This window comes from Elephas maximus, chromosome 6 (assembly GCF_024166365.1).
Source record: "Elephas maximus indicus isolate mEleMax1 chromosome 6, mEleMax1 primary haplotype, whole genome shotgun sequence".
NCBI classification, from domain to species: Eukaryota; Metazoa; Chordata; class Mammalia; order Proboscidea; family Elephantidae; genus Elephas; species Elephas maximus.
Genome location: NC_064824.1, coordinates 133,611,148 through 133,636,256, shown reverse-complemented (window position 1 = coordinate 133,636,256; position 25,109 = coordinate 133,611,148). Strand labels below are relative to the sequence as shown.

Here is a 25,109-nt window from a genome sequence, read left to right as displayed (position 1 = left end):
ATCGAACTGGAGTCTCCCACACAGAAGGTGAGTCTTCTACCACTGAACCACCACTGTTCTCTCTTCAGTGATTCTTAGGAAAACTAATGAATTTGGGTTCTTATTGTAGAGGGGAGCAGAAGGCGTGGACAGGGGATCTCCAGGGTTTACAACCGGCTTTTCCCCCCTAAACTGAGCCTATGTTTAAAACTCAGATCAGACATTAGCGGTGAGTACCTCGCACAGTTGGAGTCCTCTCAGCCTGCAAGTAGAGGATTCAACTCACCAGCAAACCTACAGTTCTTCCAGAAGGCGAAACTGCTACGTGGTCAAGACTAAGCTGGCTCGAGTTAACACTTGAGAAAATGGATTAACCTTTCTAAGCCTCAGTTTCCTCAACTATCAAATGCGGTGCTACCAAAACTAACCCAAGTTTCTTGGGAGGACTTAATTACTTGAATGAAATGTGTGAGGCAGTCAGCACAGGGCCTGGCCCATGGTATGTGCTGACTTAATTTAAGACATGCCTATTACTGTTGTTACAAGAAAGATGTGACGGTCTGCCTCCGTAAAGGCTACAGTCCCGGTAACCCTACGGGGCAGTTCTACTCTGTCCTGTAGGGTCGCTATGAGTCAGGAACGGCGCGATGGCAGTGGGTACCACTGCTGGTAGGGGGCAGCGGTGGTTTAGTGGGAGAATTCTCACTGTCCACCGAGGAGAGCTGGGTTCGATTCCTGACCAGCGCACCTCATGTGCAGTCACCACTCGTGTGTCGGTGGTGGTCTGTGTGTTGCTGTGATGCTGAACAGGTTTCAGAGGAGCTTCCAGCTAAGATGGACTAGGAAGAAAGGCCTGGAGATCTACTTCTGAGAATCAGCCAGTGAAAACTTCAAAACAAAAACACACAACTGGGATTCTATGATTTTGTCATAAATATTCACATTCCTTTAACTGTGGTGAGAAAAATTTAAGTCCGGACTTTTAAAGAAAGAATGGAGTGACTACCAGCACGGTATAGATAATGCTACGAAATTCAGAGATGCTAAGGGAGGAGAAGGTGGCCAATCGCCAGACTTTCATTGCTGATGTTTGTGTCCTAAAAACGAAACACAGCAATCGTCCCCCCCAGAACCGTGAGTAAGCAAGAAATCTGATGTGACTACCACCAACTCTTGCTCAAACTTGGGAGAAGTGACTCGCAGCCCGGGCTCTACAGCGCAGAAGAAGCTGTGTGTTTAGACGTGGTGAGGGTGGGGACAGGCAGTGTGGCCTGGTGGGGTAAGGCCATGGGAAGGGGTGGCACAAAACACTTTTCAGGCAGCCAAGGAGCAGTGGGCGAGCCGTTGGCCTCAGGAATCCTGGGAACTGCCTCCTTCTGTCGCTGAACACCCTAGGTGTCCCAGCTGCACCTTGACCCTTGCCCCTAATCACTGAAAGGTATGATAACCAATTCCTGTAATTACGGTTAATGAGGCCTGGGTGGGCCCAGTCTCTGCATTTTTAACCAACATTCAGTGACCTGGGACTTTGAGAACCCTTCTAGATCTGACGTTCCAGGGTGATATCTGCCAGGCACTCAACAACAGCACGCTATTTTTTTTGTTTTGTGTCTTCTTTTGTAAACTTCTTGAAGGCTGCAGCTGTGCCTTGAACCTCTCTGGCATCCTGCTGTGTTAGGCAAATGGCACAGGTTCAGTAAAAATGATCTGAATACAGTTTGCTGACAGAATGTTCAAAATGTCAGCATCTTTCGACTGATACTGAAAAATCTACAATACCTCCAGTAGGTCTGAATGGGGGCTGGAATCGTACTTCCAGTGAAATGCCTCCTATCTTTGGCAGGTTCCTGTTTTGTCACAAGCAGTTAAGAAGATAAGAACACAAAGTCCCTGTGTGCACCACTAGATGAAAAGCCGTGGCACATAGGCCGCCGGGATGATAATTTCCAATCACAAGGTAACCGAGGGCAGCTTCTGATGACTGTGAGTGAGCAAAGGCAGCAATGCGGGTAACAGGCACGCAGCCTCAGTAATTGCTGCCCCACCACTACCTTTTCTAGTAAAGCTTGAAAGGGTTTATGTTATGGGATCCACTAGTGGCCTGGAGCAGTTGGTTGAATGTTGGGCTCCAAAAAGCCATGTCCACATCCTAACTCAGGAACCTGTGAGTGTGACCTTATCTGGAAAAAGGGCCTTTGCAGCTGTGATAAGGTAAGGCTCTTGAGATGAGGTCATTCCAGATGTTCAAGCGTCTTTATGGAGCCTTGGTGGCGCAGTGGTTAAGAGCCTGGCTGCTAACCAAAAGGTCGGCAGTTCAAATCCACCAGCTGCTCCCTGGAAACCCTATGGGGCAGTTCTACTGTATCCTATAGAGTCACTATAGAGTTGGAACTGACTTGATGACACCTAACAACAACAACAAGGGCCCTTATAAGAGACAGAAGAAAATGCTGACAGAAGAGGAGAAGGGCCTGTGAAGATGGAGGCAGAGTCTGGGGTTATGCAGACCGAGCCGCAGAACGCTGGAGCCACCAGGAGCTGGAAGAGGCACGGAAAGGAAACTTCCAGAGGAAGAGTGGTCCTGCTGACACCTTGATCTGGAACTACATCCTTCGGAATTGTGAGAGAATAAATTTCTGTCGTTTAAGCCCCGCGTTTGTGGTACTTCATCACAGCAGCCGCAGGAGAGGGGTACACCTGGTCTCCACTTCTATAATGGATACTTTCTGTCCTTCACTCTTACTGTTCACATCTCCCCTGAGGGGAAACCGACAGTGATGAGATGAGCCAGCGTGCGTGGAACTTTTAGCTGACTGGATTTAAAATGCTTTCTTCTGGTAAAGGCACAGAACGTAAACGCCAAGGACACAGAGGACCGTGTGCTATGGCAAAACGACACCATTTCCAGGTGCCATTCAATGGGGGCTGTGGACTGAATTGCAGACTCAGGCCCTCTGCTCCCAGCACATTCGCAGGTTGTTTTGTTGTTAAAAATCCCCGTTATGTCAACACAAGGTCTCACCACAGCACTTCCTTGTGCAAAGGTGCTAGCAGGTATTTAACTGAGAGGGCTGCTTCTGGGCTTTCTATGTCAGACAAAGCTGCCCTGAACACCCTGCAGGGCACATGCGTGCACGCACACGCGCGTGTGTGTGATGTGTCTGGGCAAGTCTTCAAGCGAGGGGCCGGCTGGGTCAGGGCCTCCTGGGTACCCTGTTCTTGACAGATGTCACCACCTGCCCTCCAAAGACGCCACACCCACTCACCTCCTCACTGCATTCTTCATTGTCTGACACGAAGCAGGAGTGCCCTACCTGGCACAGCCAGCTCCTCCTTGACACAGCCAGCGTTCTCTCAGAGGAAACACAGGCCTCGCGCGGCTTAAGACCCCAGCCGGTAACGGAGGCCTGGATTCTTTCCTTCAGACCCTTCTCCAGGACCCCTGCCTAACTGCATGCACACAGAGCCCTCCTTGGTCAGTCATGATCCCTTTGGGCCTTGATACATTCTGAGGACAGGGATGGGGGTGCAGGCTGGGAGTTATGGTGGTTACCCGCCCCGAGACTTGCAGTCACCTCCCTTCTTCCACTCCTGCCTACAGTCTGTTCTCCAGAAGGCAGCCAGAGTGAAAGTAAATCACTCCTCTGTTCTCAACCTCGGATAGACTCCCAGCTTACACAGAGTCGGATCCCAAGCCCTCAAAGCACCCATGAGCTGGCCTCCGGCGGCCGCTCCAGCCTCAAGGGCCACACTCAGCCACATACACTGCACTCCTGCTGGGGCCCCTGCACGTTCCTTGTACGATGAGGAGGAGACGTGGGCCAGGTGAGAAGCGGAGCACCGTAGGGGTGAGAAGCCAAAGCTGGGCTGGTAGTGGCAACAGGCCTGGACAGAGGCCATCTGCTTCCACTCTCCCATGGGCTCAGGCCCAGCATGCACTATCTGTATCTTTTCCCTGTCACTGTCCCTGCCAGCCAATTGCTGAGCGACTGGGTCTTCGCCATCGCCAATGCTGCCTAATTCGTGGAGGTTTCGGGGTCCATGTAACTGAGCCAGCCAACTACTAGCTTCAAAATCCCAGAGGTTTTTTTTTAATGCCAGCGGTTTTCACCACTATGCACTTGGCTGTCCCACTCCAGGGCTGCACTCTAGAGTTGCCCTCGTCCCCTTCAGAAGCCTCACGCCCCAGCAACCCACCTGCCGTCACACTGCTCTCTGACCAAGAAAGCTCCATGAGCCACCTCTGGGCCCTTGACACTGCCATTCTGTCCTGTCAGGGACAGCTCCCTCCTGATGCACGCCCTTCCTGAGTTAGCTGGGGTCATAAGCCTGCGCCTCCCAGAGCTGACTGGGCATCTGAATCACTTGGGGCTTTCAGTGATCAGATTACGACCCCTTCAAGGGCCTGTCAGATGCTCTGCCACTCACCCATGTGGAGACTCTGTGCTCCTGTTTCTATGATGTCACATTCTCCTGGTTTGCCTCGAGCATCTCTGGGGACTTCTGTCTTTCCAGGGCTACTCGTCCTTTACACTCCTGACCTGCTGGCATGCCCCGTCCCCTGCCCCCACTCTCTCCTGCTCTACACTCAGCTTTGATGGGAAATCTCATCTGCTCTGGCAATTTCAGCCACCACCAGTGTGCTGGTGACTTCCAAGTCTTACAGTCTTCCCTTTGATGGGCACTCCACTCAAAAACTAAAAAGCTGGATGGTTCCATGGTTCCTACTAAGGATGAGCATCCCTTCAGATATTAGGAAGGTCCCTGGCCTGTGCCTTTTATATTTCCCCAGTCTGTCTTCTGTGCACCATCTATTGTGACAGGCTGCCAGGGCCACCGTGCACTTCTGGGCCACTGAAGACAAATGGCCTAACACGGACCTTCTTATCAACACAGGGTCATAACAAAGACGATCACACCCCTACCTGTTGTCGGAAACACTAAATATACCAGCAGTCCCATCTATCCTTTCTATTCCAGAACCCTCCACCCCTTTACGTGGTACTTACTCCCAGGTACTCCGTGGTCAGGAGCTTCTCCCCTGAGAGTTCTCCAAGCTGGGGCTGGATCAGCTCGTCTTTGTCCAGATCGGGTTCCATGGTGTCGTGGTCCTCCTGTGTCAAAGGAGACATGGGATGAACGTGCTGGACGCCCTGCCCCAACTTCCCAGAGGTGAGAAGGTCTCAGCCCAAACCACAGCAACGCGCGGGTGCACAATTCAAAGGGCGTCAGGGAGTCTGCCCTCTGCTCATAACCTCGCCATGAAGATGAGAGGGAAAGCAACTCCAAGCACACCTCTCCAGGAAGCTCGGCGTCTAGGTGACACTTCCACGGCCACAGGAGTAAGGCACTCAGGGGGTCTGCTGGTCACAGTCTCAGAATTCTCTCCCTGTGAGGTCCAGGTTCCATGTGAGCAGCCAAGTCACTCAGTCTACAAATAACTGTCAGGCACCTTCCTATACACACGGCTATCTAGGATATACGGTAAAGCCTGCGAAAGACGGAACTTGCGTAAGGTGGAAACCTGTCAGAGAAGGAAAGCTCAAATGTTTTCCACTACCAGAGAGCGACAGAAAGTGGTAAGGCTGTACCCTCCCTGTCAAAGGTGGAGAACTTGCGAGACTCAGAAAAATAACGCAGTCCCGTCGAGTTCCGGTTCTCAAAGGCTTCGCTGTATAAAGAATCCTCAAACCTGAACAGTAAAAACAAATAATCCAATTAGAAAATGGGTAAAGACACAAAAAGATATTTCACAAAGGGGATGCACCTACCAAACCAAACCTACTGCCATCGAGTCGATTCTGACCTATAGCAACCTTACAGGACAGAGTAGAGCTGCCCCATAGAGTTTCCAAGGAGCGCCTGGCTGATCTGAACTGCCGACCACTTGGTTAGCAGCCATAGCACTTAACCACTACGCCACCAGGGTTTATATACGGAAGGCAAATAAGCACATGAAAAGATGTTCCACATCATCAGACATTAAACCAGAAGACTAAACCAGCTGTTAGGTGCTATTAAGTCAGCTCTGATCGATTCTGACTCATGGTGGCCCCACGTGTGCACAGTAGAACTGCTCTATAGGCTTCTCAAGGCCGTGACCTTTTGGAAGCAGATTGCCAGGACTTTCTTCCGAGGTGCCTCTGGGTCACTCTGGAAAACTCTTTGGCAGTTTCTTAAAAAACAAAACATGCAACCACATACAACCCAGCAATTGTACTCTTGGGCCTTTATCCCTGAGAAATGAAAATCTATGTTCACAGGAAAACCTGTACACAAATGTTTACAGCAGCCTTACTCATAATAGCCCCAAAGTGGAAACAACAGATGTCCTTCAGCACGAATGGTTAAACAAACTGGTTCATCCATGCCATGGGATACACTCAGTAATAGAAGGAACCAGCTCCCAGCATGTGGCAACCCTGGACAAACCTCCAGACAATTATGCCGAGTGAAAAAAGCCAGTCCTCAAAGGTTACATACTGCATGATTCCATTTTATGACATTCTTGAAATGGCAAAACTATAGAAATGCAGAACAGATTAGTGGTCCCCAAGGGTTAAGGAGATGGGGGTGGTGGGATGAGGGGCGGGAGGGAAGTAGTTATTGTTGTCAGGTGCCGTAGAGTCGTTCCAACTCAGAGCGACCCCCTGTACAACAGAACGAAACACTGCCTGGTCCTACGCCATCCTCCTAAGTGTTGCTGTTTGAGCCTATCGTTGCAGCCACTGTGTCAATCTAACTTTTTGAGGGTCTTCCTCTTTTTCTCTGACCCTCTACTTTACCGAGCACGACAGCTGTCTCCAGGGACTAGTTCCTCCTGATAACATGTCCAAAGTGTGTGAAACAAAGTCTTGCCAGCCTCACTTCCAAAGAGGAATCTGGCTATGCTTCTTCCAAGACAGCCTTGTTTGTTCTTCTGGCAGTTCATGGTATATTCAATATTCTTCACCACCACAATAATTCAAAGGATAAATTCTTCTTCCGTCTTCTTTATTCTTGGGGAGGGAAGTGGGCGTGTCTATAAAAGGGCACCTTGTGATGATGGGACGTTCTGTATCTCAGCTGTATCCATGTCAGTATCCTGGCTGTGACACTGCACAACAGTTTTGTAAGAATGCTACCACTGTGCAGCTCTGGGTGAAGTTACATTGGGGTTTTCTGTATTCTTTCTTACAACTGTATGTGAATATTGAATGATTTCAAAAAAAAAATTAAGGAAAAGGTGAAGGGTTAGAAACAAAATGAGAGCAAAAACAAGGTGTCACAAGGCTGCGGGTAATCAAATGCAATGAGCCACATTCGTGGTCTCCAGCAGTATGCGGTACTTTCCCATGCCCTGACACGACTTTGGAAATTAGACTGTCTTCTGCAGGTTACGTGAAGAGATAAATGCAAAACAGACCTTCACCTGATATGTTAACTAACTGAAGAATGTGTCCCAGAAGGGAGCCAGCTGGCTGCCATGGCAATAGGACATGGGGAAGGGGGATTCTGGGGGTCTGAGTGCTGCTCTGGTCTTGGGGTACCCAGGCTGTCACCTCCTCTGTCCTTCCTCTGACTCCTTGCCCACCACCAACCTAATGAATATAATCTGACTCCTCTAAACCTGCCAACAGGAAGAGAAAGCTCCGTTCTGCAAACCTGAGTATTCTGTCTACACTTCACACTAAATTCCAGTCATTCTGGATGCCCCAGTTTTTTGTGAAGTTGATTTACCTGAGTAGGTTTCCAAGAGACCTGAAGGCTCACCCGCTTGGGCCCCTCGGCGCCCCTGCCTCTCCAGGCACTCTTGAGCGTGCAGTAAGTACTGCCTGCCGTCACTAGTCGGTGTCACCCCAGCTAGGCTGTCTTGATAAAGGGCACTGAGCTCGACTGGACAGAGGGTGAAGGGAAGGGGGACGAAGCAGCATTCTGGAGTCCCTGGTGTCGCCCTCCCCCAGTCGAATCACAAACAGAGCATCCACTCGTGTGCCATCTGGAACCCCAGGTTCACGGTCACCGCTGCCATCTATCCCCAGTCTTGACTTGTTCGCCTGAGTCCGGGGCACTGCCGAGAACTCGTCATTCCGACATCACACTCAGAATTCCTTAAGGGTAATGCCATCTCTGAGGCCTCCCCCGAGGTCAGCTCTGGATGTTTCTGAGAGACGCGCACTACTGCACTGGCTTCAAGTCTAGCTTACTAAATTCCACCAGTCCCTGGAGAAGAACACTGTGTTTGGTAAAGTAGAGGGTCGGTGCAAAAGAGGAAGGCCCTCAGCGAGACAGACTGACACAGTGGCTGCAACAATGGGCTCAAGCATAACAACGATTGTGAGGATGGCACAGGACCAGGCGGTGTTTTGTTCTGTTGTACACAGGGTCGCTATGAGTCGGAAGCAACTCGATGGCACCTAGCAACAACAGCAATGAAATAATATGTGCTTGCTATATGATTATTTTAGGAAGATGACTGCCTACTTGTGGACTGGCTGAGCGGGCTCTTTGGTGGTGTTCAGGGCAGGTTGCTCTGAGAGCGGAAGTGGGGCATTCTATTTCACGGCTGAGCTAGTCTCCAGGGAACAAAGCCCCGGGCCCTGGCTGGAAATGGGCAAATGAATCACAGTTTCACGGAGGTATGGGTGCTACACCACTTCCCTGACAGGATGGAACACTGAACAAACATTAAAAAACAAAACAAAACAAATATCCACATTCCATTTCAATGAGAAGCAAAGAGTCAGAGGCTAAGCTCAGCCAGTGCTGCAAAAGTATTTCTTACCCTCGACAACATGTAAAATATGTAGGACCCATTCCTTTGCGAACTGATCTATGCATACACAAATCAGCAAACAACACAGTCGCGATCAGGAGTTACTGATTCGTTCATAAGAGAAAACCCCGAGACTTAAAAAAAAAAAACTTAAAATTAAGACAGCTTACTTTTTTGAAAAAGGTGAACCAACAAGTTGATACCTTCTTTCCTGTTTTATTTTTTTAATTAAAAAAATTGAAGCTTTTTTAAAAATAATATTTTATTGTGTTTAAGAAAGTGTACACAGCAAATTCGTTTCCCCTTTGACAACTTGTATACAAATTGTTCCGTGTCATTGGTTACAGTTTTTACGATGTGTCAGCGTTCTTGTTATTTCCATTCTGTTTGATCTGTTTCCACTGATCTCGCTTCCCTGCCCCTCCTTGCCTTTTCTTCTTTGCTTTTGGGTAAATGTTGACCGTTTGGCCTCATTTAGTAAGTTGTTTAAGGGAGTGGATTACTCATTGGTGATATTATTTACTATTTGGCTAAAAGGTGACCTGCAGAAATAGCTTCGGTTCCAAGTTCAAAAGATATCTAAGGGTGATAGTTTCTGGGGCTCCTCTAGTCTCTATCAGCCCAGTAAGCCTGGCTTTTATTAGGAATTTGAATTTTGTTCTACATTTTTCTCCCATTTTATCTGGGCCCTGGTCAGAACAGTCAGTAGTGGTAGCCTGGCACTGTCTAGTTCTTCTGGTCTCAGGCTAGAAAAGGCCAGGGTTTGAGTGGGCTATAAGTCCTGTGGACTAATTTCTTCTTTGAGTCTTTGGTTTCCTTTATTCTCTTTTGCTCCAGGCAAGTAGAGACCAACAGTTATATCTTAAATGGCCACTCTCAAGCATTTAAGATCCCAGACACTACTCACCAAACTAGGAGGTTGTCTTAGGCTGGGTTCTCTAGAGAAACAACACCAGTAAGGTGTATAAATATCTGTATAGAAAGATTCGTATCAAGCAAATGGCTCACGTAGTTGTAGAGGCTGGAATGTCCCACATTCATGGGTCAGGCTGGAGGCTTCTCCTGATTCACGTAGCCACAGGAGCTGGCGAACCCAAGATTGGCAGGTCAGACAGCAGGGCTCTTGCTCACAGGCTTCGAAGACCAACAAATCCCAAGACTGGTAAGCAAGATGGCAGGTAATCTGCTACATCAAGCTCCAAGAACCAGAGGTCTCATGAACAGAAGCCAGGTCCAGGATCCAGAGCAAGCAAAAACCCATGAGCCTTGCCTTAGAGTCCATCTATATTAGATGCAGGCTACACCTCCAAGGAAACACCCCTTCAACTGATTGGCTACTTACAGCAGATTCCAGCATGGAGGTGATCACATTATATCAAAACTCATCATGGACGTGATCACAGCATCATATGACTGCCAAACTACGTAACTGCCAAACTGCGGAGAATCACGGCCCAGCCAAGTTGACACACAACTTTAACGATCACAGATGTGGAACATTATCTTGGAGAATTGTGTTACGCCAATTGACTGAGTTGTCCCCAGAGATTATGGTCCCAAGCCTTTTAACCAGTTGTTTGGATCTGTCTAGGAAGGCTTCATAACTGTGCCCCCAAGTGGTCTGTTATATATGTGGCTATATATGCAGCACACACAAACGTCTTTACGTATGCCAAAGATACACCTATACACACCGCGCATGCACTCACACATGCCTTCCTACACACATACGCACACGTATCTACCTACGGAACCACACAGATATTTTTTGGTTGTCTTTACTGTTGCTGCAAAATTGTATATGTTACAGCATTTACTGGAACTGTTCCTTTTTCTTGTGCACTTCTTAATGTCTTTACCTTGGCCATGTTGTGCTGACTTCACCCGTATTTGGGATTATCTTTCCCATCACCAAAAGTAACAAGTGTCTACTATCTAGAAAGTCATTCCCCCTCCCTCTCCTTCCTATCCCTGGTAACCACCAAAGAACTTTGCTTTTGTGTGTTTATCTAGTCTTGACTTTTTATAATAGTGAGGCCATACGATATTTGTCTTTTTGTGATTCACTTATTTCACACAGCATCATGTCCTCCATATTCATCCATGTTATGTTTAAAAGGACTTTAAAATTAAATTAGTTAAAAATCAAAGCAAGGCCATCCTTAACCTCCAAAAAAACAGGATGGTTTCTGCATTTGGTTCCTAGTATATTTAACCCATTGCTCAAAGTTAACGTGAATCTCAGTTTAATAATTTGAACCTGGAGCCAGACATAACAATGGGCCCCATGACCTCCTCACAGCATGGAGAGTTTGCTTTCTCTGCCTCAGTTTCTCCACGGGCAAACACTAGTGGTCCTTTTAAGAATGCTATATTAATATAAACTGTACAAATATAACAAAACTGATGTGAAAATCATGATTAAATGGAGGGTTTTTGCTTAAGAAGTTTTTGTATTGAGGTTCCAATTGGAAAGACACAATTTGTTAGTCCTCAGTTTCTCCTTCTATTGAATGGGATGACTTTGCTGCCTCCTTTAAAATCCTGACTTAGTGAGTTAGGAGATTTCTTAAGCTCTCTGATTTAAAAAAGCCATAGCACTAAGGTCAGTGAAAAGGAAACAAAGCATCCTCAGGACACAGGAAATGAAGAGCTAACATAAAATGAAGGGTGCTGACTGAGCTGGAAAGAGCAGTTCAACAAAGAGAACAACAACAAAAAAACCCAAACCCATTGCTGTCGAGTTGATTCCTACTCATAGTGACCCTATAGCAGAGTAGAACTGTCCCACAGGGTTTCCAGGGAACGGCTGGAGATTCGAACTGCCGACTTTTTGGGTTAGCAGACAAACTCTTAACTATTACGCCACCAGGGTTTCAGAAGCGAGGGCTTAATTCAGTACTATTCAATCTGCTTCCAGCAACACTTGGGAACTACACGTGGGCAGAGGTCTGGGAAGGCAGAGGACTGCTAGGTGTGGTGGGAAAGGTAAGCAGAGAGCCGACCAAAAGTGATGCCTGCTGTAGGAACCTTCTGAAGTGGGCAAACCGAGAGGTCAGAGTGAGGCCATAGTCAATGATGACGACTACAGGTCAAGCCATCTCTCCGGAGTGGGGCAACTCCTTTCCATTAACTAGCCACGGTTCAGATGGGGAGAACCTTCTTCCTCACTCATATTCTGTGCAGTTGTGGAGGGCGGTGATGTCCTGGTACCGTGCCTAGGGGACATCAGGACACCAGCTACATTGGGCACTTTCTGCTCAAGAACTCAGAAGAAAACGACATATTTTAAAATCTTTGTGCAGAAAGGGTTGCTGGATAAGGAAATGCTTCAAGAAAAATGCCTCATTAGGGTGGGTCTCAAATACCATTGTTGGAAGGAATCTTGTTAAACTCACTGGTCTTTATGCACTTTAGTGGAATGCATCAGATTACTAGAATCTGGAGCTCAGTGATAACTGATTACCTCAAGAAATTAAGAATGCCTTATAAAAAGGGCACTTGAGCTGAGATGGATTTAGATGTTCTAAGGCGAAGCTCCCCCATAGCAGCCCCGTGACCTTATGACACTACAAGATCTTAACTGCAGGCTTTTGATACCTAATACTCCAGACAAACCAGGTTCGAAGCAATTGGCCTGAAAACAAAACTAAGATTGACCACTAAATGCACTGGACAACTCAGATTCTTCCAGATATAATGCCAAGGGCAGAATGTATTCAAGTGGTTTTACCTATGACAAGTGAAAGTATCGAGTGTGGTTTCCACTTGAAATAGCTTCGAGGCCTCTACCAGCAGTTTAAATTTGAGACACCTTCTCAAAACACTGACTTGCAAATCTCACTCTTTGTAAAAGTAAGGGAAAAGCACTCCACATGGGAGAGAAACGGGGGACCCAGGTGACCAGGCAGGCAGTGCACTTAACGGGCTGCCCCAGTGAAAGGGACCCTTTCCTTTTCTGCTGCTTTCTTCCTGGGTGTCTGCCCGGGCCTGGGATGGAAGTAGGTGATGGAAGCAGGTTCCCGTGGTCATCACGATGCTGAGAAGTTGCTCTCCAAGCATGAACTTCTCCATTTGCAAAATGCAGCCCAGGGTACTGACAGCCGGTCTCAAAACCAGGTCAATTCATGAAATAACCACATGACAGACATCACAAAGACCACAGCCCCTTGTACTTCCCTCATTTGTCAATCTATTGCTTTGGCGGCTCAATGTGCTTGATTAAGCCTTTTCTGAAGTCTAAGCGAAAACAGCGAGATGGATGGAGATGGCCGAGCTGCCCTCTGAAAGCAGGGCTTATCGAGATATTTAATACATAGAATGGAGGCTCAACAGGATCAGGACTGAGAGCAACAGAAAGCTTTTGTGAGTTGTTGTGTGCCGCTGAGTCCATTCTGACTCATAGTGACCCTATATGACAGAGCACAACTGCCCCATAGGGTTTCCTAGGCTGTGATCTTTATGGGAACAGATCCCAGGTCTTCTGTGAGTAAAGAAGGAGAGAAACCCAGCACTACAGCAGACCCGCAGACACGGTGCCTCAAACAAGGCAAGAGGACAAGACAACCTTCACTGTGGTTCCTTCCAGACAGACAGTCATGTGAGTGTGCTCAGGAGTCGTGCTCAGGAGATGAGGCACCAAGGGAGCAATCAACCTAGAGACCTGGGCAGGGTGTCCCCTGCCCCACCTGGAGTGAGTGTGGGGTGAGGCTAACAGAAACCACCACCCCGCTGGACACACGCCTCTGACACAGGAGCGTTATTTTCCTACGTATCACCAAGAATGTCATAAAGGAAAAACTGTCATCCAGGAAGCTGTACGTGCTCTGAAACACTGCTTAGGTGGCCCCAGCGTCCTCACAGAATCTAGATGGAGATTTGAAAAGAATTTGTGAGTGCTTTCAAGCTCCCTGGGGGTGGGAGCAGAACCTGAATTTGGTTCCTCAGTGAAAACCTCACAGGCCCGATTTCCAGGGACAGGGTGGGGGAGTCACCGTTTAGGAGGCATTGAGTGTCTGTTTCCGGTGACAGGGCACGGGCGGTGGATGCTGGTGATAGTTGTACAACACGATGAATGTAATTGCTGTCACTGAACTGGACATGCAAAAATGTTGAATAGGCGAATATTGTGTTATATATATTTTTACCACAGTTTAAAAAAAGTTAAAAAAAAAATCCCCCAAAACAGAAAACCTCACAGGCTGGCTAACAGAAGCAGTCTGCACCAGAATCAGCCTGGCTACCACCCACACACCCCTTCACCCGTCCAGTGTGTTCAACTACTCTTCTCCCTGCTCTCCACCCCTCCCTGCAGCAACCTCCAAGCAGCCGGCTCCATCCTGGCTGTCCCCTAGCCCTGGCCGGGTCACAGGAAGAACTCAACTCTCCAGACTCCAGTAGGTCCAGCCAGTCTCCTGGAGACCATGATGACAAGGTAAAAGCAGCAAGCAGGCATTGAGTCTGTGCTACGCCCTTCGCAAGGAGCATTTCATTCAGTCCTCATAGCCACCCAATAAAACAGGCATTAATGCTTTCATTTCACAGGCGAGGCTTAGGGAGGTTCATCAGCTCGCCCAAGGCTACACAGCTGATGAGTGGTGGGGCCAGACTCGAACCCTGGCAGTTTGACTACTGAGCCACTTTCTTGGTAGTTAGATTTATCCACTCACTGATTTGTTGTTTAACGAGTATTAACCATGCACCTGCCACTTTCTAGGGTTTGGGAAGTGGTGACAAAGAGGCCTCTGTGCTCAGCCCCAACCCAAGCCTACCACCGCTGACTTGGAATGGGGACACCAACAACATGCTAATCAAGTATACACATAACATGAGACAGAATGTGATCCAAAGGGACCCAGTGAGCTGCAACGATAAGCCTAGAAGGTACCTATCAGGGATAAGTAAAGCCACCTTGCCTTGAGTTCAATGTCGCTCCCCTGCCCCCAGCATTTCTGGGTGAGACATATTCCCCACTGCTACAGAAGAAGCACCACTGAGTGATCCTATATGGGTAGAATGGAAGAAAAGGAAACTCTCATTTTTGTATGTCTGTTCCGTGCCACAGATGAACCCATTGATCTCACAACAATTCTGTAATGACTGTTTAGCTCCATTTTACAGATGAAGAAACAAAGCTCGCAATGTGAAAGAAAATATAAAGGCAGACTGGGGTCTTAATGGCTGGGGCTTTGAACACCATATCCGTGAATTGAGATTTTACGAGGAGCACAGAAATGTATTTAAAAAGGGATCATGTGAAAGGGTAGACTGGTTCGGCCTCTTGCCATTTGGCAGTATCTCCTAAAGTCCCTGGGTGGTACCAATGGTTCCATGCTTGGCTGCTAACCGAATGGTTGGAGGCTCAATTCCACCCAGAGGTGCCTTGGAAGAAAGCCCCGGTGATCTAATTCTGAAAAACCAGCCCCTGAAAATCCCATGGAGCCGCTCTGCTCTGTACACACGGGGCCGCCCGGAGTCACCCTGAGCAGATGCAGTGAACACGGGACCCTCACACCCTGTGACTCGCAACTCAGGGTCTAGGTGTCTAGTTAAGAGAAGCTCTCACGCATGTGTACAACGAACCCAGACAAGGAGGCTCTGTGCTGCACCACAGAGAAAACGGGAAATGGATTAAAAAAAAAAAAGGTGGTTTATTCTTAGAATGGAATGCCATAGCACAGTTACATGGCTAAATTAGGGCCCCATATATTGGTATGAGTAAGTCTCTAAAACATAATGTTGACTGAAAAAAGCATGCTGGTAAAGGATTCATACAGTATTGTGCCGTTTCTGTAAAATTAAGGCCACAAAGCAGCAGTGCATATTGTTTGTGGAAAAATACAGATGTCATAAAAGCACAGAATCAAGAGCTGTTAATTCTGGGGCGGGAGTGAGGGCAGAGGGATGAAGGGATGGATCCAGGGTTGTCCGGTACATTTGCTTTTTTTTTTTTGTACTTCTTGGGAAAGTTTCAAATGTTCCCTGCTTTAAACATTTAAGTAGCCCTGCCCCTGCATGATCTAAGCCCAGCTTGAGGAAGAGCAGTCTGGTGGCCATGTGCAGGACGGACCGGGATGGGCAGAGACCGGGGCCAGCAGGACCGAGAGAGGAGACAAGGCTTAAAGCCAGCCTGCAGTGGAAAAGGAAATGAAGGGGCAGATGACAGTGACTTCTGGAATGCTGAGCCACGGGATCTCGTAACTGTCTGGAAGAGGATGGAGAAGAATGAGGGAGAGAGGAGAATCAGAAATCACCTACCAATTTAGAGGGACAACCAGGCAACTTACTAGTCTCCCAGTGTTTGCTGATGTTCACGGCTGATTTAGATTCACTTATTGGGTACCCTGGTGGTGTAGTGGTTAAGAGCTACAGCTGCTAACCAAAAGGTCAGCAGTTCAAGCCCACCAGGAGCTCCTTAAAAACCGTATGGGGCAGTTATACTCTGTTCTATAGTCACTATGAATTGGAGTTGACTCGAAGGCAACAGATTTGGTTTTTTGGTATTGGATATATAAGGAGCCCTGGTGGCACAGTGGTTAAGCGCTTGGCTGTTAACTGAAAGGTTGGCAGTTTGAACCCACCAGCTAGCTGTTCTACAGGAGAAAGATGTGGCAGTCTGTTTCTGCAAAGATTTACAGCCTTGGAAACCCTCTAGGGAAGTTTCAACCCTGTCCTCTACGGTGCCTATGAGAGGAACCGATTCGATGGCAACGGGCTTGGTTTTGAGATAGAATATATATCACACATGTCAGACATTGGGCTAGGCACTGCTCTAGTTCATGGTGTTAGTAATTGGGCCTTTTAGAGAGACTGTGGCTTGTACATAGCAGATCCAGGACCCAAACAAGAGCCCCCTGATGCTAAGATGAGTGATGTGTGGCTAAGTCCAAATGCCTGCTTGGTCTAGAAATTCGTGAGACCCGCAGGTTACCTGGTCCCAGAAACAGCCACGCCCAGTCAGCGACTTACTAAATCCACTTGGCAGTTTTATTTCTCACTGTAAAGCCATGAACTGGCAGTCCGATTGATGACTTAAAAATGCAAGAGCAGCGGTCGTGTTCCTCCTTCTTCAATACCTTCCAGCAGCTTCTGTCTCTCTCAGAAGAAATGCTGACATGCCTCCCAAGCCCCTAGGTGATCTGACCTTTGCTACCTTTCTGACCCATATCCTACGCCCACGCCTCTTCTTGTTGCTCCCAGGACAACTTAGGCAGCTTCTACCTGGAGGCCTCTATATTTGCTGCTCCCTCTGCCTACAGCGGGGCTCGCTCCCTCACGTCCTTCCTGCTTCACTGTTCTACAAAGTGCTCGTCACCATTTGACATATTATATATCTACTTGCTTGTTTGTTTAATGTCTGTATTCTCCCACTAGATGTCTATTTTGCTTACTCCTATATCCCTAGAGTCTAGAATAGTGCCTGATGGCTTCTCCTAATAGCACCATGAGGAGGTCAGGCAATTCCCCTCTACAAAAATCAAGTACAAAAAACACTCAAGTACTTGGAGTGGGCCCAGATGTTGGATTTAGTAGACAAAGACTTCAAAGCAGCTATTATAAATATGTTCAAAGAGTTAAAGGAAAATATATTAAAAATAAGAAGAAAACAGGAAATTGCAATAGAGAAATGGGCACTACAAAAGGGAACCACAAGGAAAGAAAACTACAGGCCAATATCCCTTATGAATATGGATGCAAAAATTCTCAACAAAACACAGCCCTGCTAGTATTTTGTTGAGGATTTCTGCAACTATATTCATAATATAGATGACCAAGTTGGATTTATCCCAGGAATGCAAAAGTGGTTCAACATAAGAAAATCAATCAATGTAATACACTACATTAACAGAACAAAGGAAGAGGATCACATAGTCATCTCAACTGATGTAGAAAGGCATCTGACAGAATCCGACACACTCTCAGGATAAAAACACTCAGCAAACTAGGGATAGAAGGGAAATTCCTCAGCGTGATAAAACGCATTTATAAAAAACCCACAGCTAATATGATATTCAGTGATGAAAGACTGAAAGCTTTCACCCTAAGATAAGGAACAAGACAAGGATGTCTGTTCTCATCACTGCTATTCAGTATTATGCTGGAAATTCTAACCAGAGCAATTAGGCAAGAAAAACAAATAAGAGGTAACCAAAGTGGAAAGGAAGAAATAAAACTATCTCTGTTCGCAGACAATATGATCCTATATATATAAAAATCCCAAAGAATCTTTAAGAAAGCACTAGAATTAATAAACGAATTTAGAAAAGTTGCAGGGTATAAGATCAACACACAAAAATTAGTTGTGTTTCTATAGACCGGTGATTAAAAATCTGAAAAGGAAATTAAGAAAATGACTCCATTTACAATAGCATCTAAAATAACCTAGGAATAAATTTAAGGAGGCCTGGCGTTAACCGAAAGGTCGGTGGCTCGAACCCACTAGCTGCTCCACAGGAGATAAGACCTAGCAATCTGCTCCCATAAAGATTACAGCCTAGGAAACCCTATAGGGGAGTTCCATTCTGTCACATAGGATCATTGTGAGTTGGAATCGACTCGATGGCACACAACAACAAGAATAAATTTAACAAGGGAGGTGAAAGACCTGTACACTGAAAATTATAAAACACTACTGAGAGAAACTAAAAAAATAAATGGAAAGACACCCCATGTTCACGGATTGGAAAATTTAATATTGTTAAGATAGCAATTATACCCAACATGATCTATAGAGTCAATGCAATCTCTATCAAAATTCCAATAGCCTTTTGCAGAAATGGCAAAGCAGATCCTCAAATTCATGTGGAATTGCAAGAGACTCAGGACAGCCAATTTTTAAAAAGAAGAATAAAGTAGGAGGACACACACATCCCAATTTCAAAATGTACTATAAAGCTACAGTTATCAAAACAGTGTGGTACTGGTATAAGGACAGATGTATAGACCTATGGAAAAGAATTAAGAGTCCAGAAACAAACCTATATAATCTGTGTGGAATGGTGGCGGGAATGTAAAATAGTGCAGCCACTTTTGAAAACAGTTTGTCCATTTCTTTAAAAGTTAAACATAAATTTGCCTTGTGACCCGAGAATTCCACTCCTAGGTAACTGCTTAAGAGAAATGAAAACATGTCCATACAAAGACTTGTCGGAGGCGTGGTGGGGGCGGTGAGAGCGGGGTACTTGTCCCCAGGTGCAAGACCAAGAGGGCACCAGATGAGGCGCAGAGTAACATCCTGAGTTGCCACAAATATGAAAGGTGTCTGACTGAGGCGACCAGACAAGTGGGGGTAAGGTGCTCCTGTTGACGCATTGCCGCCATCAACGTCTATTCATCTTGAAACCGGGGGTGGGGCATAATTTAGAGATTGCTCCTGGGAGCTTGTTACCCTCGCTAAGCCCTGAGACTTGTACGCAAATGTTCACCGCAGCACTATTCATAACGGCCAAAAAAGTGGGAACAATTCAAGTGTCCATCAACTTGGTGAACAGATAAAACAAAATATGGTATATTCATACAATGGAATATTTAGTCATAAAAAGAAATGAAGTACTTTTACATATACTCAATGTGGATGAACCAAGAAAACAAGTGAAAGGAGCCAGACACATTGCATGATTCCATGCTCAGCTGCTAACAAAAAGGTCAGCAGTTCAAACCTACCAGGTGTTCTGTGGAAGAAAGCTATGGCAGTCTGTTTCCGTAATGATTACAGCCTTGGAAACCCTATAGGGCAGTTCTACCCTGTCCTATAGGGTCGCTATGTGTCAGAATCGACTTAACGGCAGTGGGTTTGGTTTTTTTAGTTTGGTGGAGTAGTGGTGCAATGGTTAAGAGCTTGGTTGCTAACCAAAAGGTCGGCAGGTTGAATCCAGCAGCTGCTCCTTGGAAACCCTGTGGGGCAGTTCTACTCTGTCTTATAGGGTCACTACGAGTCAGAATCAACTTGACGGCAGTGGGTTTGCTAAGTTCTTGGGGTGGTTTGTTTGGAGTCGTTAGCAAAGACTAACACACACACACAAACGTAACACTGAGCAAAGGTGCCAGACTCAGTTCATTGTAGCATAGGATTCTTTTTATATGCATTTCAAAACCAGGGAAAGGATACGCGAGAACACGAGGAGCTCTAGAGATACAGGTGCTTGTGATTTCGGGGTGGTTACACTGGGGTGTCCACTTGTAAAAAGTTTTCAGGGCATGGACTTGGTGACTCTGATTATAACATTCCTCTGGAGGAATGGTCACAGAGAGGAACTGAATCAGCACTCTGGCACCACGCTCAAGCTGAAGCACTGACCCAGTCAGTGAATAGCCATTAAACAACCAGTAGGTGATGTTTACCTGTGTTTTATCGACTATGCAAAGGCATTCGACTGCGTGGATTATGACAAACTGTAGATAACATTGTGAAGAACGGCAATTTCAGGACACTTAATTGCACTCATGCAGAACCTGTACCTAGACCAAGAGGCAGTCTTTTAAACAGAACAAGTGAACACTGCAAGGTTTAAAGTCAGGAAAGGTGTGCATCAGGGTTGTATCCTTTCACAATACTTATTCAGTCTGTATGCTGAGCAAATAATCCAAGAAGCTGGACTATATGGAGAAGAATGTGGCATCAGGATTGGAGGAAGACTCATTAATAATCTGCGATATGCAGATGACACAACTTTGCTTGCTGAAAGTGAAGAGGACTTGAAACATTTATTGATGAGGATCAAAGACCACAGCCTTCAGTATGGATTATACTTCGACACAAAGAAAACAAAATTTCTCACAACTGGACCATTAAGCAACATCGTGATAAACGGAGAAAAGATTGAAGTTGTCAAGGATTTCATTTTACTTGGATCCACAACAATGCCCATGGAAGCAGCAGTCAAGAAATCAAGTGATATATTGCACTGGGCAAATCTGCTTCAAAAGACCTCTTTAAAGTGTTAAAAAGCAAACATATCACTTTGAAGATTAAGGTGCACTGCACCTGACCAAAGCCATGGTATCTTCAATCGCCTCATATGCATATGAAAGCTGGACAATGAATAAGGAAGACCAAAGAATTGTTGCCTTTGAGTTATGGTGCTGCTGAAGAACTAAATATACCATGGACTGCCAGAAGAACAAATAAATCTGACTAGATGGTATGTAACAACAACAAGTGTCAAGTAAGGAGCCCTGGTGGCGCAGTGGTTTAGCGTTTGGCTGCTAACCGGAAGTCTGGCAGCTTGAACCTACCAGCTGCTCTGTGGGAGAAAGATGTGGGAGTGTGCTTCTTTAAAGATTTACAGCCTTGGAAACCCTATGGGGCAGTTCTACTCTGTCCTATAGGGTCACTACGAGCCAAAGTTGACTTGACAGTAAGGGGTCCTGGGGAGGTGCCAAGGGTCTGCTGTGTATGTGAATACTCTGCTGAACAAAACTGGCACCGTCCCTGCCCTAGTGGCACTTACAGGTCACTGGTTGAGAATGAAAGGCAGTGAGAATAAATAGCAGCTAAGAAATAAAAAGCTCAACCATGAAAGGCTTTATCAAAATCAACGCCAGAAGGCAGTACCCAGTGTGCAGCTAAGTGAGCGGCACAGCTACTTCTCTGCGGCGTTTCTCCCCACTTAGCAACACGTTTCCTTTCATTTTGCTTCTGGTTTTTTCTATCTCAAGTGAACTCACTTCTGCTATCCCCTGTAATTATATGACGCATCTCTAGCTGACTACCTTAGCAGCCTGGATCTGCCTGCTTTCAGGTGGACTGCAAGCAGAAATCACAGTGTAAACTCAAACGCACCATGCTTATTGCTGCCATTGCGAGCTGCTGTCGAGTTTGCTCTGACTAGTGGCAGCCTCATGTATAACAGGATGAAACTGCCTGGTCCTGTGCCACTTTCGGGATTGTTGGTTACACCACGCTTAACAACTGTTTAACAAATGTTTGTCAATTTTACAGCTCTTGTTATCACTCTACAAAATGTAGCATGGGGCATGGCTGATTTTGCTTACTATTAACATAAAATTGCTTCTATTTTTATGTTTTACGTAACAGACATACTCAATATTTTATATAACACACATGTATACATGGTATTTAGATACAAAATGGCTTGATTTGAGTAACACAGACACTGAGCCAAACACCAGGTAGCAGAGATGCAGCAAGAGCCTCAGTCAGTATTTAGAGGATAGGCATCTTGAGTTTTGAAGTTGGAAAGGACACAGCTCACGTACTATTTTTTCTCCAATAATATTCCCAGACATAGACACTAAACATTTCATCCTTGACTGGCAAATGACAGTGATTTGACTGGATCAGTAGACACATATTTATTTATTAAATAAACATTCTGAAATTAAATAATGCAGAACGCACTTAGTAAGGATTTATTGAATAGGTCAAAATTAAAGACATACGTGCCTCACTGCATGAAATGTGCTATTATTCCAAGTATCTGCAATGACCAGCAAAAAACATGCAATGCTTTGATATGATTTTTTAAAAAATTAAGTAAGAGAAAAAGAAAAGTTTCTTGTAGAGCATTGGTTGACCTTTTTGGCATCTGTTCCCATGGAAACGGATGTTAGACAAACAGGGTTCGCAAAGGCCTAAGAATCATGAGGTGTCTAGGAGCCCTCACCTTGTTTTGAGCCATCTGATGTCTATTTCCATAGAAACTGAGTGGAAATGAGGGCAGTAGCCATGAGTCAGCCTGCTGAGTGGTTCATCCAGCCACGGTCTGAGAGCGCAGCAGCCGTGCTGTAGAACTAAGCACATTTAGAAGCTGAAAAGGTACCAGGAAAAAGCAAAAGCCTTAATTGGGAAACACTGGTTTCTTTATTGACTTGGTTAAATAATGGAAAGGCACTGCAAGGAAGACAGACATAAAACAGACGCTTTTTTGCTAATTAGGTGAATGGAAATGAAGGGCTGTATCCTGTACCGCGCCAGGCAAGCTGACCTGGGTGGGCGGTGGCCCATCACAGGTGGTTTGTGGGGATCACCTTGCTGTTGGCTCTTGGGACACATACCCTTAAGCAGCTTCAGGTGGGTCAATCACCTCATGGGCCAAGGATGAAGGTACCAGAGGACAAAGGAGGCCACAGTATGTCTCTCCCTGTGGAGCACAAGGCCATGGGCAGCATGCCGGGTCAGGAGCCGCCAGTCTCTGCACCCCATCATTTTCTCTTCCATCTTACGTGTCTCCCACCTAAAATCAAGATTTTGCATTCTGCATGCCCCTAAGCCTGTGTTCCCCATTTTTTTTTTACAATGATTCTTTTTTTTTATATAATTTTTATTTTGCTCGTGCTTTAAGTGAAAGTTTACAAATCAAGTCAGTCTCTCACACAAAAACCCATATACACCTTGATACACACTCTCAATTACTCTCCCCCAATGAGACAGCCCGCTCTCTCCCTCCACTCTCTCTTTTCGTGTCCATTTCGCCAGCTTCTAACCCCCTCCACCCTCTCATCTCCCCTCCAGGTAGGAGATGCCAACATAGTCTCAAGTGTCCACCTGATCCAAGCAGCTCACTCCTCACCAGCATCCCTCTCCAACCCATCGTCCAGTCCAATCCATGTCTGAAGAGTTGGCTTCGGGAATGGTTCCTGTCCTGGGCCAACAGAAGGTCTGGGGTCCTTCTAGTCTGTCAGACCATTAAGTCTGGTCTTATGAGAATTTGGGGTCTGCATCCCACTGCTCTCCTGCTCCCTCAGGGGTTCTCTGTTGTGTTCCCTGTCAGGGCAGTCATCGGTTGTAGCCGGGCACCATCTAGTTCTTCTGGTGTCAGGATGATGAAGTCTCTGGTTCATGTGGCCCTTTCTGTCTCTTGGGCTCGTAATTGCCTTGTGTCCTTCGTGTTCTTCATTCTCCTTTGATCCAAGTGGGTTGAGACCAATTGATGCATCTTAGATGGTTGCTTATTAGGATTTAAGACCCCAGACGCCACTCTTCAAAGCTGGATGCAGAATGTTTTCTTAAAAGATTTTATTATGCCAATTGACTTAGATGTCCCCTGAAACCATGGTCCCCAGATCCCTGTCCCTGCTATGCTGGCCTTCGAAACATTCAGTTTATTCAGGAAACTGCTTTGCTTTTGGTTTAGTCCAGTTGTGCCGACCTCCCCTGTATTGTGTGCTGTCTTTCCCTTCATCTAAAGTAGCTCCTATCTACTATCTAATTATTGAATGCCCTTCTCCCACCCTCCCTCCCTCCCTCCCCCCTCTTGTAACCACAAAAGAATGTTTTCTTCTCAGTTTAAACGATTTCTCAAGTTCTTACAGTAGTGGTCTTATACAATATTTGTCCTTTTGCAACTGACACATTTCACTCAGCATAATGCCTTCCAGGTTCCTCCATGTTATGAAATGTTTCACAGATTCCTCACTGTTCTTTATCGATGCATAGTATTCCATTGTGTGAATATACCATAATTTATTTATCCATTCATCCGTTGATGGGCACCTTGGTTGCTTCCATCTTTTTGCTATTGTAAACAGTGCTGCAATAAACATGGGTGTGCATATATCTGTTTGTGTAAAGGCTCTTATTTCTCTACGATATATTCCAAGGAGTGGGATTGCTGGATCGTATGGTAGTTCTATTTCTAGCTTTTTAAGGAAGCACCAAATCAATTTCCAAAGTGGTTGTTACCATTTGCCATTCCCACCAGCAGTATATAAGTGTTCCAATCTCTCCACAGCCTCTCTAACATATATTCTTTTGTGTTTTCTGGATTAACGCCAGCCTCGTTGGCGTGAGATGAAATCTCATTGTAGTTTTCATCTGTATTTCTCTAATGGATAATGATCGTGAACATTTCCTCATATATCTGTTAGCTACCTGAATGTCTTTAGTGAAGTGTCTATTCATATCTCTTGCCCAATTTTTAATTGGGTTATTTGTCTTTTTGTAGTTGAGTTTTTGCAGTATCATGTAGATTTTAGAGATCAGGCACTGATCAGATATGTCATAGCTGAAAACTTTTTCCCAGTCTGTAGGTAATGTTTTTACTCTTTTGGTGAAGTCTTTGGATGAGCGTAGGTGTTTGATTTTTAGGAGCTCCTGGTTATCTAGTTTTTCTTCTGCATTCTTAATAATGTTTTGTACACTGTTTTTGCCATGTATTAGGGCTCCTAACGTTGTCCCTATTTTTTCTCCCGTGATCTTTACCGTTTTAGATTTTATATTTAGCTCTTTGATCCATTTTGAGTTAGTTTTTTGTGCAGGGAGTGAGATATGGGTCTTGTTTCATTTTTTTGCAGATGGATATCCAGTTATTCCAGCACCATTTGTTAAAAAGACTGTCTTTTCCCCATTTAATACGTGGATGGATTTATGTCTGGATTCTCAATTCTGTTCCATTGGTCCATGTATTTGTCGTTG

The 25,109-nt window shown here is 45.9% G+C and overlaps 1 protein-coding gene across 4 annotated transcripts in view; it reads right to left on the bottom strand.

Annotated features, from left to right (window-relative positions):
- The window catches only part of ARMC9 (armadillo repeat containing 9), a 190,278-nt gene that overhangs the window by 31,749 nt on the left and 133,420 nt on the right, over positions 1–25,109 (bottom strand). For all 4 annotated transcript variants that reach the window (XM_049888433.1, XM_049888435.1, XM_049888434.1 and 1 more), the window contains exon 20: positions 4,989–5,093. In XM_049888433.1, coding sequence (XP_049744390.1) covers positions 4,989–5,093 — 105 coding nt within the window. The remainder of the gene's footprint in view (positions 1–4,988; positions 5,094–25,109) is intronic.